The 14,779-nt window shown below is 36.2% G+C and overlaps 1 protein-coding gene across 3 annotated transcripts in view; it reads left to right on the top strand.

Annotated features, from left to right (window-relative positions):
* Window positions 1-11,037, top strand: part of LOC126747718 (dendritic arbor reduction protein 1-like) — a 190,656-nt gene extending 179,619 nt beyond the window's left edge. For all 3 annotated transcript variants that reach the window (XM_050456511.1, XM_050456513.1, XM_050456512.1), the window contains exons 2-6: window positions 1,881-2,089; window positions 2,148-2,524; window positions 2,577-2,828; window positions 3,266-3,325; window positions 9,757-11,037. In XM_050456511.1, coding sequence (XP_050312468.1) covers window positions 1,881-2,089; window positions 2,148-2,524; window positions 2,577-2,828; window positions 3,266-3,325; window positions 9,757-9,947 — 1,089 coding nt within the window. In that variant the 3' untranslated portion in view covers window positions 9,948-11,037. The remainder of the gene's footprint in view (window positions 1-1,880; window positions 2,090-2,147; window positions 2,525-2,576; window positions 2,829-3,265; window positions 3,326-9,756) is intronic.
* The last annotated feature ends 3,742 nt before the right edge of the window (window positions 11,038-14,779 follow it).

Below are 14,779 nucleotides of genomic sequence, written 5' to 3' on the forward strand. Positions count from 1 at the left end.
AAACAACATTTCAAGTTAATTTTTTTAATAAGAAATTTTTTACAGGCAGTCAAAGTGATGGTAACAATTTTTTTAATTTTTTTTTGAAGCTGAAGGTACAAAAACGCCTATAACTCTCTCAAACAAATTCCAAATTTACCCAAACTTCTACCAAATTGTTAAGAAAGCTTCATTTTATTAGAAAAATAATATTTCAAGTTAATTTTTTTAATAAGAAATTTTTTACAGGCAGTCAAAGCGACGGTATTAATTTTTAATTGTTTTTTTTGAGCTAAAGTACAAAAAACGCCCATAACTCTCTCAAAAAAAGTCCAAATTTACCCAAAGTTCTACCAAATTTTTAAGAAAGCTTCAGTTTATTATAAAAATGACATTTGAAGTTAATTTTCTTAATAAGAAATTTTTTACAGGCAGTCAAAAGTAATGATAACAATTTTTCAATTTTTTTTGGAGCTTAAGTACAAAAACGCCCATAACTCCCTTAAAAAAAGTCCAAATTTACCCAAACTTCTACCAAATTGTTAAGAAAGCTTCATTTTAATATAAAAACAAAATTTCAAGTTAATTTTCATAATAAGGGATTTCTTACAAAGAGTCAAAGATGTTGGTAACAATTTTTTTGGACCTTAAGTACAAAAACGCCCATAACTCGCTCAAAAATTGTTCAAATTTAACCAAAGTTCCACTAAATTATTAGGAAAACTTCATTTTATGATAAAAACAAAATTTCAAGTTAATTTTCTTAATAAGAAATTTTTTACAGGCAGTCAAAGTGATGGTAACAATTTTTCAATTTTTTTTGGAGCTTAAGTACAAAAACGCCCATAACTCCCTTAAAAAGTGTCCAAATTTATCCAAACTTCAACCAAATTGTTAAGAAAGCTTTATTTTATTATAAAAAGCAACATTTCAAATTAATTTTCTTAATAAGGAATTTTTTACAGAGTCAAAGATGTTGGTAACAATTTTTAATTTTTTTTTAGACCTTAAGCACAGAAACGCCCATAACTCCCTCAAAAATTGTCCAAAATTGCTCAAACTGCCATTAAATTGTTAGGAAAACTTTATTTTATTATAAAAACAACACTTCAGGTTAATTTTCGTAATAAGGAATTCTTTACAGAGAGTCAAAGATGATGGTAACAATTTTTAATTTTTTTTGAATCTTAAGCACAAAAACACCCATAACTCGCTCAAAAAGTGACCAAATTTACCCAAACTTCTACCAAATTGTTAAGAAAGCTTCATTTTATTAGAGAAACAAGATTTCAAGTTAATTTTCTTTATAAGGAATTCTTTACAGAGAGTCAAAGATGTTGGTAACAATTTTTTTAGACCTTAAGCACAAAAACGCCCATAACTCCCTCAAAAGTTGTCCAAAATTGCTCAAACTGCCATTAAATTGTTAAGAAAACTTTGTTTTATTATAAAAACAACATTTCAAGTTAATTTTCTTAATAAGGAATTCTTTACAGAGAGTCAAAGATGTTCGTATCAATTTTTTAATTTTTTTGGACCTTAAGCACAAAAACGCCCATAACTCCCTCAAAAGTTGTCCAAAATTGCTCAAACTGCCATTAAATTGTTAAGAAAACTTAGTTTTTTTATAAAAACCACATTTCAAGTTAATTTTCGTAATACGGATTTTTTTACAAAGAGTCAAAGATGATGGCAACCATTTTTCAATTGTTTTGAACCTTAAGAACAAAAACGCCCATAACTCGCTCAAAAATTGTTCAAATTTACTCAAAGTTTCACCAAATTGTTAAGAAAACTTCATTTTACAATAAAAACAATATTTCATGTTATATACTCGCATATATATATATATATATGTCTTTAAATTTAATTAAAAATATCAATGAATAACTTTGTTGCAGACCAGCGACCTGGACACTTTTCTCTGTAAACAAGAATGGGAGCGCAGACTGGAAGAGGAGCTGGACAAGCCGCGGCGCGACTCCGCTGCGCAGATCGACGATTTTTTCGAGCCCGCGTGTCCGCCGCCCCGGGTGCCCCCCGTTCAACAAACCATGAGCTACGTATCGATGCGCTCGTTGCCCGGCGCAGATGACGACGTATTCCTTAGGTAAGTCAAGGGTTCTTAGATCTGGCGAACGGGGTGGCCATTATTACACACCTTACAGGCCCCCACTATGGGAGGACATCGCGAGCAGTATTCAAAACATCGACCCGGAGAACGCGAACATGTTGGGCGTGGGATCCGGACACGTCAAGATGGAAACCGTTGACGAGCTGTCGAGCGTCAGCTGTCAGCCCACCCCCTCACCCCTACTATCCCCCTTAGAAATAAAAACTGAAAAGGTATTACAACCGCCCCCGGCGCCTACGTTGCACCTCATGGGCACCCCCACCAGCCCCTACAACCATCAGCCCACCAGTCCCACCCAGCAACATTACCATCAACCTCAACAGCAGCAGGGGATGCACCACGTGGCTCATAACAATAATCAGTACAAATATAATAACAATAACAACATTGTCGGGACAGGAACTGCCACAGGTAAGGGTGAATTTCTTTTTGGGGAAAAATTGTTATGGACGATTTCTTTTAGGAAACGCTCTCTACCCCATGTCGCGCCTCATGTACGTCTCCCCGCTAACCCCTCCCAGTTCGGAACCCGGCTCTCCCGGAGGAACCCTGCCTCGCCGAACCCCTCCACCCCCTTACCATGGACCCGGGTGCCCCCCGCAACAACCCCCACCACCCCCCGCTAGTACCGTACCCCGGTTGGGGGTGAAGGCCTACAATCGCCGGAATAATCCAGAATTGGAGAAGCGACGGATACACCATTGTGATTTTATGGGTAAGTTTGTTTATTGACGCAGAACTGACAGGGATTATGAATAAATTGCGCAACATGACAGTGCGGATGGTAACCGGGGATGCGCAACATTTCCCCATGATAAAAAGTGACATTTCTGCATAATAATAATAATGAAATTTCGCAACGCGACGCGGCAAGTGTAAGATTGCAAAACGAACGACCATTGTCTCAAATGCCATAGTTTTAGCCGGTTAAGGAATACGAAAATATCACATATTATTATTACGATAATATGCGCGAGATTCTATGTCATTAACATTCGCTGACATTTGCAAAAGCGAGCAGACGTTTACAAAACAACAGCCATTTTATTCTTGATCTTCTGTTAATGTTTTAAGTGACTCAGCTCGGAAATATGTCGATTTTTCTTCCATACGTGGCCTAATTTAATACGATTATTTTCTTTTGGTTTTCAGGTTGCACGAAGGTTTACACGAAAAGCTCACATCTGAAGGCGCACCAGAGGATACACACAGGTTTGTACATTTTTTCTTACTTCTCCAAGGACTCCCTAACCTCGAACCGTTTAACTCCTCGACATCTATTGACAACTTGTCAAACGTCAGATCACTCTTGGCGGAATCTCTACGTCCAGCTGTTTCTCCTGTGTCCAATCTCCTTGCTTTGTACTGAGGCACAGCACGAGCAAATTTGACAAGTTTGTACGCTCCAAGTTCCAAAGTGCGCACGCGCTGTGGGAGTCAGCGACAGCGAATAATTGTGAGGATATCGTCACTTTGCCGAGTTTCTTTCGCTGTCTACTCTTCTTGCTTTGACAAGTGACAGCTGTCAGCTGGTTATTTAGTCTTCTTGATTAGTGAAACAATCCATTTGTACAGAGGCGCAGTCTGAGTCAATGTCCAAGAGCCTTTAATAGATTATCACATTTGACAAGTGGCTATAGAAGCGTCAGAGGTGCGCACGCACTGAAAACATTGACACCGAACGAATATGAGCATATCGCCCAGTTGTCCCTCCTGATATCTACTCTTCTTGCTTTAGGACATTTGACAAGTGCTTACACAAGCCTCAGAGTTGCACACGCGCCGTGGGAAACAATGACAGCGAATAATTTCAAGGATATCGTCACTTTACCGAATCTCCTCCAGTGTCTACTCTTCCTACTTTAAATGATTCGACAAATGTCAGATGTTAGCTGTTTCTCCTGTACCTAAGTCTCTTTGTATAGAGAGACACAATCTCAGCGAATTCCGAAGTACCTTTAATAGATTATGACATTTGACAAGTGGGTACAGAAGCTTCAGAGATGCGCATGCACTGTTGACGACATTGACAGCGAACGAATCTGAGGGTATCACTCAGTTGTCCCTCCTATTATTAATTCTTCTTGCTTTAAGACATTTGACAAGTGTTTACACAAGCCTCAGTGTTGCACACACGACAATGATAGCGAATAAGTCTGAAGATTTCGTCACTTTAAGGATTTTCTTCCGTTAGCTATTCTTCTTGCTTTAAACCATTTGACAAATGTCAGTTATCAGCTGTTTCTTCTGTAAATGAGTCTCTTTGTATGGAGACACAATCTGAGCGAATTCCGAAGTACCTTTAATAGATTATGACATTTGACAAGTGGGTACAGAAGCTTCAGAGATGCGCAAGGACTGTTGATGACATTGACAGCGAACGAGCCTGAGGGTATCACTCAGTTGTCCCTCCTATTATTAATTCTTCTTGCTTTAAGACATTTGACAAGTGTTTACACAAGCCTCAGTGTTATACATACGACAATGAGAGCGAATAAGTCTGAAGATTTCGTCACTTTAACGATTTTCTTCCGTTAGCTATTCTTCTTGCTTTAAACCGTTTGACAAATGTCAGTTATCAGCTGTTTCTCCTGTAAATGAGTCTCTTTGTATCGAGACACAATCTGAGCAAATTCCGAAGTATCTTTAATAGATTATGACATTTGACAAGTGGGTACAGAAGCTTCACAGATGCGCAACCACAATTGACGACATTGACAGCGATCGAATCTTACGATGTTCCTCAATTGTCCCTCCTATTATTAATTCTTCTTGCTTTAAGGCATTTGGCAAGTGTTTACACAAGCCTCAGAGTTGCACACGCGCCGTGGGAAACAATGACAGCGAATAATTTCAAGGATATCGTCACTTTGCCGAATCTCCTCCAGTGTCTACTCTTCCTACTTTAAACGATTCGACAAATGTCAGATGTCAGCTGTCTCTCCTGTACATAAGTCTCTTTGTATAGAGACACAATCTGAGCGAATTCCGAAGTACCTTTAATAGATTATGACATTTGACAAGTGGGTACAGAAGCTTCAGAGATGCGCATGCACTGTTGACGACATTGACAGCCAACGAATCTGAGGGTAACACTCAGTTGTCCTGTTATCTATTCTTCTTGCCTTAAGACATTTGCCAAGTGTTTACACAAGCCTCAGTGTTGCACACGCGCCGTGGGAAACAATGACAGCGAATAATTTCAAGGATATCGTCACTTTGCCGAATCTCCTCCAGTGTCTACTCTTCCTACTTTAAATGATTCGACAAATGTCAGATGTCAGCTGTCTCTCCTGTACATAAGTCTCTTTGTATAGAGACACAATCTGAGCGAATTCCGAAGTACCTTTAATAGATTATGACATTTAACAAGTGGGTACAGAAGCTTCAGAGATGCGCATGCATACGTCAGATACGTCACTGTGCCGAGTCTCTTCCGTTAACTATTCTGCTTGCTTTAAACCATTTGACAAATGTCAGTTATCAGCTGAAGAGTCTTTCTGTATGGAGACACACTCTGAGCAAATTTCGGAATTCCTTCAATAGATTATGACATTTGAAAAGCAGGTACAGAAACTTCAGAGATGCGGAAGGACTGTTGACGACATTGACAGCAAACGATATCACTCAGTTGTCCCTCCTATTATTAATTCTTCTTGCTTTAAGACATTTGACAAGTGTTTACACAAACCTCAGTGTTGCACACGCGCTATGGGAGACAATTACCGCGAATAATTCTGAAGATTTCGTCACTGTGCCGAGTCTCTTCCATTAGCTATTCTTCTTGCTTTAAGCCATTTAACAAATGTCAGTTATCAGCTGTTTCTCCTGCAAATGAGTCTCCTTGTATCGAGACACAATCTGAGCAACTTCCGGAGTATCTTTAATAGATTATGACATTTGACAAGTGGGTACAGAAGCTTCAGAGATGCGCACGCACTGAAAACATTGACAGCGAACGAATCCGAGGATATACCTCAGTTATCCCTTCTGTTATCTATTCTTCTTGCCTTAAGACATTTGACAAGTGTTTACACAAGCCTCAGTGTTACACACACGACAATGAGAGCGAATAAGTCTGAAGATTTCGTGACTTTAACAATTTTCTTCCGTTAGCTATTCTTCTTGCTTTAAACCGTTTGACAAATGTCAGTTATCAGCTGTTTCTCCTGTAAATGAGTCTCCTTGTATACAGACACAATCTGAGCAAATTCTGAAGTACGTTTAATAAACTCTGACATTTGACAAGTGGGTACAGAAGCTTCAGAGATGCGCACGCACTGTTGACGACATTGACAGCGATCGAATCTTATGATGTTCCTCGATTGTCCCTCCTATTATTAATTCTTCTTGCTTTAAGACATTTGGCAAGTGTTTACACAAGCCTCAGTGTTGGACACGCGCTATGGGAGACAAGGACCGCGAATAATTTTGAAGACATCGTCATTTTCCAAATTTCTTCCGTTGTCTACTCTTCTTGCTTTAAATCGTTTCACAAGTGACACCTCTCAGCTGTTTTTCCAGTTATTTGGTCTTTTTGAGTAGAAAATGTATTTGCGCAAGAAACGCAATCTTAGTCAATTTCGGAGTCCTTAACAGATTAGTACTATTTGAAAAGTGGGTACGGAAGCTGCAGAGGTGCGCATGCACTGTTGACGACATTGACAGCGAACGAATCTGAGGGTATCACTCAGTTGTCCCTCCTGTTATCTATTCTTCTTGCCTTAAGACATGTGACAAGTGTTTACGCAAGCCTCAGCGTTGCGCACGCTCTGTGGGAAACAATGACAGCGAATAATTTTGAAGATTTCGTCACTGTGCCGAGTCTCTTCCGTTAGCTATTCTTCTTGCTTTAAACCGTTTGAAAAATGTCAGTTATCAGCTGTTTCTCCTGCAAATGAGTCTCTTTGTATCGAGACACAATCTGAGCAAATTTCGGAGTGCCTTTAATAGATTATGACATTTGACAAGTGGGTACAGAAGCTTCAGAGATGCGCACGCACTGTTGACGACATTGACAGCGAACGAATCTGAGGATATCACTCAGTTATCCCTCCTGTTATCCATTCTTTTTGCCTTAAGACATTTGGCAAGTGTTTACACAAGCCTCAGTGTTACACACACGACAATGATATCGAATAAGTCTGAAGATTTCGTCACTTTAACGATTTTCTTCCGTTATCTATTCTTCTTGCTTTAAGCCATTTGACAAATGTCACTTATCAGCTGTTTCTCCTGCAAATGAGTCTCTTTGTACCGAAACACAATCTGAGCAAATTTCGGAGTGCCTTTAATAGATTATGACATTTGACAAGTGGGTACAGAAGCTTCAGAGATGCGCATGTACTGTTGACGACATTGACAGCGAACGAGTCTGAGGGTATCACTCAGTTGTCCCTCCTATTATTAATTCTTCTTGCTTTAAGCCATTTGACAAATGTCAGTTATCAGCTGTTTCTCCTGTAAATGAGTCTCTTTGTATGGAGACACATTCTGAGCTAATTTCAGAGTGCCTTTAATAGATTATGACATTTGACAAGTGGGTACAGAAGCTTCAGAGATGCGCAAGGACTGTTGATGACATTGACAGCGAACGAGTCTGAGGGTATCACTCAGTTGTCCCTCCTATTATTAATTCTTCTTGCTTTAAGACATTTGGCAAGTGTTTACACAAGCCTCAGTGTGATACACACGACAATGAGAGCGAATAAGTCTGAGGATTTCGTCACTTTAACGATTTTCTTCCGTTAACTATTCTTCTTGCTTTAAACCGTTTGACAAATGTCAGTTATCAGCTGTTTCTCCTGTAAATGAGTCTCTTTGTATCGAGACACCATCTGAGCAAATTTCGGAGTGCCTTTAATAGATTATGACATTTGACAAGTGGGTACAGAAGCTTCAGAGATGCGCATGCACTGTTGACGACATTGACAGCGAACGAATCTGAGGGTATCACTCAGTTGTCCCTCCTATTATTAATTCTTCTTGCTTTAAGACATTTGACAAGTGTTTACACAAGCCTCAGTGTTGCACACACGACAATGATAGCGAATAAGTCTGAAGATTTCGTCACTTTAAGGATTTTCTTCCGTTAGCTATTCTTCTTGCTTTAAACCATTTGACAAATGTCAGTTATCAGCTGTTTCTCCTGTAAATGAGTCTCGTTGTATGGGGACACAATCTGAGCAAATTCCGAAGTACCTTTAATAGATTATGACATTTGACAAGTGGGTACAGAAGCTTCAGAGATGCGCACGCACTGTTGACGACATTGACAGTGATCGAATCTTACGATGTTCCTCGATTGTCCCTCCTATTATTAATTCTTCTTGCTTTAAGACATTTGACAAGTGTTTACACAAGCCTCAGTGTTACACACACGACAATGAGAGCAAATAAGTCTGAAGATTTCGTCACTTTAAGGATTTTCTTCCGTTATCTATTCTTCTTGCTTTAAACCGTTTGACAAATGTCAGATGTCAGCTGTTTCTCCTGTACATAAGTCTCTTTTATAGAGACACATTCTGAGCTAATTTCGGAGTGCCTTTAATAGATTATGACATTTGACAAGTAGGTACAGAAGCTTCAGAGATGCGCATGCACTGTTGACGACATTGACAGCGATCGAATCTTACGATGTTCCTCGATTGTCCCTCCTATTATTAATTCTTCTTGCCGTAAGACATTTGGCAAGTGTTTACACAAGCCTCAGTGTTGGACACGCGCTATGGGAGACAAGGACCGCGAATAATTTTGAAGACATCGTCATTTTCCAAATTTCTTCCGTTGTCTACTCTTCTTGCTTTAAATCGTTTCACAAGTGACACCTATCAGCTGTTTTTCCAGTTATTTGGTCTTTTTGAGTAGAAAAACAATGTATTTGTGCAAGAGACGCAATCTTGGAGTCCTCTAATAGATTAGTACATTGGAAAAGTGGGTACAGAAGCTGCAGAGGTGCGCACGCATTATGAGAGTCAGTGACAGCGAACGAATCTAAGGGTATCACTCAGTTATCCCTCCTATTATCAATTCTTCTTGCTTTAAACCGTTTGACAAGTGTCAGCTGTTTCTCTGGTTATTCAGTATTCTTCAGTAGACAAATTCCGAGTGCCTTTAATAAATTCTGACATTTGACAAGCAGGTACAGAAGCTTCAGAGGTGCGCAAGCACCGTTGACGACATTGACAGCGAACGGATCTAAGGATGTTCCTCAGTTGTGCCTCCTGTTATCTATTCTTCTTGCCTTAAGACATTTGGCAAGTGTTTACACAAACCTTAGAGTTGCGCACGATCAGTAGGAGACAATGGCAGCGAATAATTCTGAAGACTTCGTCTTGCTTACTCTTCTTGCTTTAAACCGTTTGACAAGAGCTGTTTCTCCGGTTAATTAGTCCTGCTCGAGTGCCTTTAACAGATTATGACATTTTCCAAGTACGTATACAAGCTTCAGAAGTGCGCACCGGCTGTGGGACACATTAACAACGGATAAATCTAACGATATCGTCTTTGTCGAGTTTCCCTTCAGTTATCCAGCCTTCTTGCTTCAAACCGTTTGACAAGTGTCGACTGTCACTGCTACTTTTTAGCCTCTTGATTCTGACGTGACCTTTTACACCTTCTCTAACATGCATTTTAATTTTCAGGTGAAAAACCGTATCAGTGCCAGTGGCCGGAGTGCGAGTGGCGGTTCGCGCGCTCCGACGAGCTGACTCGCCACTACCGCAAGCACACCGGCGCGAAACCCTTCAAATGCGCGGTGTGCGAGCGCAGTTTCGCGCGCAGCGACCACCTCGCGCTCCACATGAAGCGCCATCTACCGAAGACGGCCAAATGAAGCCGCGATCCTCCTCGTCCGTCCCTTTCTTTAGTGAATAATAATTAATTAATTGATTGCGTCCAGTTTTTTTTGTTTATTATAAAAAATATTTTTTTGCGTTTCGGTGATAGATCTCAACGGTGGCATATTAATTGACATATATGTGAAAGCGGGGCCGATCAGGAGCCCGCTATCTCGAGGCCTTATCCCAGTGTACTTATACATACATATAATATATTTATAAAGATTTTTTATATATATATTTATTGCTTATATATGGAATTTGAATGCGATTTGCCGTACTATAGTGTCTTTTCCACGATGTGATTTTACATTCCGTTGCGAATACTCTTGGGGCCGCCCCTGTGGGGATATACGGTGCATAATGTGAAGCGGTTTCTTTTTTGGTTGTGAACTGTTTGTATGCGTTTACGGGGCGTGGCACGTATGGAGTCTCTGATGGTCAAATCAGGTGATCTGGGAGGCCAGTCCCTCCTTGCGCAATCCACACGTGGCACACTCCGTAGTTGTTATGTTAATTTATAAAGAAATAAATAAAAGGTAGATGTAGCTCTAATAATACGTAAGTGAAAAATTCGCACACATATCTTTATCACCTTAAAGACAAATTAATATTATTCGCGTAATTTAAGCAACTTATGCCATTTTTGTATTATGTTTAACCCGAATTTGTGATTTATTTAATATGGTATGTGGTGGGGGGGGCGTTTACTGGCTGATTAATCGTAGCTCAAGTCCAGCACCGGCTTTTTAGTGACACCCTGTATATGGCCAGGCGCCTTGAAAATCGTATTTTATCGTATACACCCCGTATATGGAAAGTTACCAAAATACACTGAGTGTTGATTTTTGTAAATAATTTTTACTGACTAGCGACTAGTCAAGGAAATATTGAGTTTTTTATTTTATTTTGTACATTTCTTTATTGTAAGATTCCCTTTAGTACGTTTAAAAATATGATTTATGCCATGTTTTTAATAATAATAAATAGTATTTTCTTTCTTTGTTAGGGTATAGCGTATCTAGGTAGAAAATTGTTTTTCTTTTTTAATTTTGTATTTTATCTTTAATACAGTTTTATTTTTAACGTGCGTGTGTTTTTTTTTAACCTATAACCAATCCCATAAGAGTCCGTTAATTTGAATATGACCGGTGCGTCATTTTCGTGCGCAAGTCTTATATAATATTTTAGGCAGTTTATTGGTCTTAATGGGACACCCTGTATTATTTTTTATTTATGTATATGTCTTATCATGCTGACATTTAAAATGTTCATTATTTAAGGTTTTATTGGTTTTAAGTTTTGAGGAAGGCAGAACTTCCGAACCTAAAAGAGTCGCCCTAGAACCTCTAGCCCACATGGTGTTTTATAGAGACAATTCCATTCTCTATATCATTCTCAGCCCTAACGTGTTAGTTAATTAGTGAAAGATAGAGACAATTCCATTCTCTATTTTATTTTTAAAATCATTAAATTTTATAAATTTCGCTTGACAATTATTAATGGAATTTCGATAATTCCATTCTCTATTGAACATTTAAAAATGCAAGATTCTGTCTAAAAATCAATGGAATTTAGACATTTTCAGTTTATGCCATTTTTAGTCCTAAATTTGTACAATTCCATCTAATAACGGAATTTAAACGATTTATTGTCAGTTTAATTTTTAGCCCTAAATCTATTTAAAAAATGTAATTGAGATTAATGGAATTCGGACAATTTCATTCTCTATTTAATTTTAAGCCCTAAAACCGTAAAAATTTAGAATTTCCAGCAGGAATTTAATGGAATTTAGACAATTCCATTGGTCCTCCACGGTTTTAGGGAAAACCGTTAAAAATTGGGAATTTCTAAGGATTTATTGGAATTTAGACAATTCCATACCCAGTTTCATTCCTAGTCCTAAATCGGCTAAATATTTTCAGAATTATCAGCAGGAATTTAATGGAATTTAGATAATTCCATTTCTTATTTCATTCCTAACTCTAAGACCTAACTATAGATAATTTAATTACTTATTTCCTTTCCTAAAATCGTGAACAATGAGGAATTTCCACCAAGAGTTTAATGGAATTTAGACAATTCCGTTCATAGCCCTAAAACCGTTAAAAATTAGGAATTTCTAAGGATTTATTGGAATTTAGATAATTCCATACCCAGTTTCATTCCTAGCCCTAAGACCTAACTATAGATAATTTAATTACTTATTTCCTTTCCTAAAATCGTGAACAATGAGAAATTTCCACCAAGAGTTTAATGGAATTTAGAAAATTCCATTCCCAGCCCTAAAACCATTAAAAATTAGGAATTTCTAAGGATTTATTGGAATTTAGATAATTCCATACCCAGTTTCATTCCTAGACCTAAGACTCTTAAACATACAATTTTCATTAAATAATTAAAAAATTCTAGAGACAATTCCATTCCCTATTTCATTTTTAGCCCTAATCAGTTAAATGTACAATTTTCATTAATAGAATTATTGGAATTTAGATAATTTTATTACCTATTTCATTCCTAGCCCTAAAACCGTTGAACAAATATACATTTTATCAAAAAAATTAATATAATCTATAGAGAATTTCATTGTCTATTTCTTTTCCTAAAATCGTTAAAAATGAGGAATTTATTGGAATTTATATAAAATTCCATTCCTACCCCTAAGACCTAACTATAGATAATTTAATTACTTATTTCCTTTCCTAAAATCGTGAACAATGAGGAATTTCCACGAAGAGTTTAATGGAATTTAGACAATTCCATTCCTAGCCCTAAATCTGCTATATATTTTTAGAATTACCAGCAGGAATTTAATGGAATTTAGATAATTCCATTCCTAGCCCTAAGACTCTTAAAAATACAATTTTCATCAAATAATTAAAAAATTCTAGAGACAATTCCATTCTGTATTTCATTTTTGGCCCTAATCAGTTAAATGTACAATTTTCATTAATGTAATTATTGGAATTCAGATAATTCCATTTCCTATTTAATTTCTAAAACTATCAAGAATTTAATGGAATTTACATAATTCCATTACCTATTTCATTCCTAGCCCTAAAACCGTTGAAAAAATATTTTTTTTACCAAAAACATTAATAGAATCTATAGAGAATTTCATTGTCTACTTCCTTTCCTAAAATCGTTAAAAATGAGGAATTTATTGGAATTTATAAAATTCCATTCTTAGCCCTAAAACCGTTAAAAAAACATAATTTTCAACAAAAAAAATTAATAAATTCAGAGATAAGGTAATTTTATAGTTCCTTTCGGAAAATCTTTAACAATGAGGAATTTTCACCAAGGATTTATTGGAACTTAGATAATTCCATTCTCTATTTTCGACCTAAAATAGTTAAAAATTACGAATTTTTACCCAGAATTTAATGGAATTTAGACAATTCCATTATAACTATTTTTATTTATAATTTTTTTCTGTACCTATTTTATTCCTAGCCCTAAAACCGTTGAAAAATCCGAAAAAATTAATAGAATCTAGAAATAATTAATTACTCTATTTTCTTTCCTAAAATCGTTAAAAATTAGGAAATTCTACTAAGAAATTAATGGAATTTAGATAATTCCATCATCTATTTTATTCCTAGCCCTAAAACCGTTAAAAATTAGAAATTTCTAAGGATTTAATGAAATTTAGATAATTCTATTCCCTATTTCCTTTAAGTCCTAAAACCGTTAAAACAAAAAAAATTCCACCAAGGATTTATTGGGATTTAGATAATTCCATACCCAGTTCCATTCCCTTATTTCATTCATAGCCCTAAAACCGTTGAAAAAAATTAAATTTTCATTAAAAAAATTAATAGAATATAGAGATAATCTCATTCTCTATTTCCTTGCCTAAAATCGTAATAAATGAGGAGTTTATTTTTATTAAATTCCATTTCTAGCCCTAAAACTCTTGAAAAAAATACAGTTTTCATAAATATAATTATTGGAATTTAGCTAATTCCATTTCTTATGTCATTAATAAAATTGTTAAAAATAGGAAATTTCTATAAAGAATTTAATGGAATTTAGATAATTCCATGCCTAGCCCTAAAACTGTGGAAAATCTAGAGATAATTAATTACTCTATTTCCTGTCCTAAAATCGTTAAAAGTGAGGATTTTCCATCCTGAATTTAATGGTATTTAGACTATTCCATTCCTAGCCCTACAACTCTTAAAAATACAATTTTCACCAAAAGATTAATGGAAACTAAAGACACTATTTAATTTCTAAAACTGTTAAAAAAGATGAATATCTACAAAAAAATTTATGGAATTTCGATAATTCCATTACTTATTCCAATCCTAGCTATGAAAAAGGAAGAATTTCAACCAAGAATTTAAATAAGTCCATTTTTTATCTCATTTTTAGGCCTCAAAACAGTTCAAAATTAGGAATTTCTATCCAGAATTTAATGGAAGTTAAACAATTCCATTCCTAGCCCTAAAACTCTTAAAAAAATACAATTTTTGTCAAATAATTATTGGAATTTAGATAATTCCATTCCATTTCATTTCTAAAACTGTTAAAAATGGGGAACGTTTACCTAGAATTTAATGGAATTTAGACAATTCCATTCCTAGCCCTAAAATTATTGAAAAAAATACAATTTTTACCAAAAAAATAATATAAGCTAGAGACAATTCCATTCCTAGCTCTAAAACCTTTAAAAATTGGGAATTTCTAAGGATTTATTGGAATTTAGATAATTCCACTTCCTATTTAATTTCTAAAACTATCAAGAATTTAATGGAATTTAGAAAATTTCATTACCTATTTCATTCCTAGCCCTAAAACCGTTGAAAAAAAATAATTTTTA

Source organism: Anthonomus grandis, chromosome 19, assembly GCF_022605725.1.
Source record: "Anthonomus grandis grandis chromosome 19, icAntGran1.3, whole genome shotgun sequence".
Lineage (NCBI taxonomy): Eukaryota > Metazoa > Arthropoda > Insecta > Coleoptera > Curculionidae > Anthonomus > Anthonomus grandis.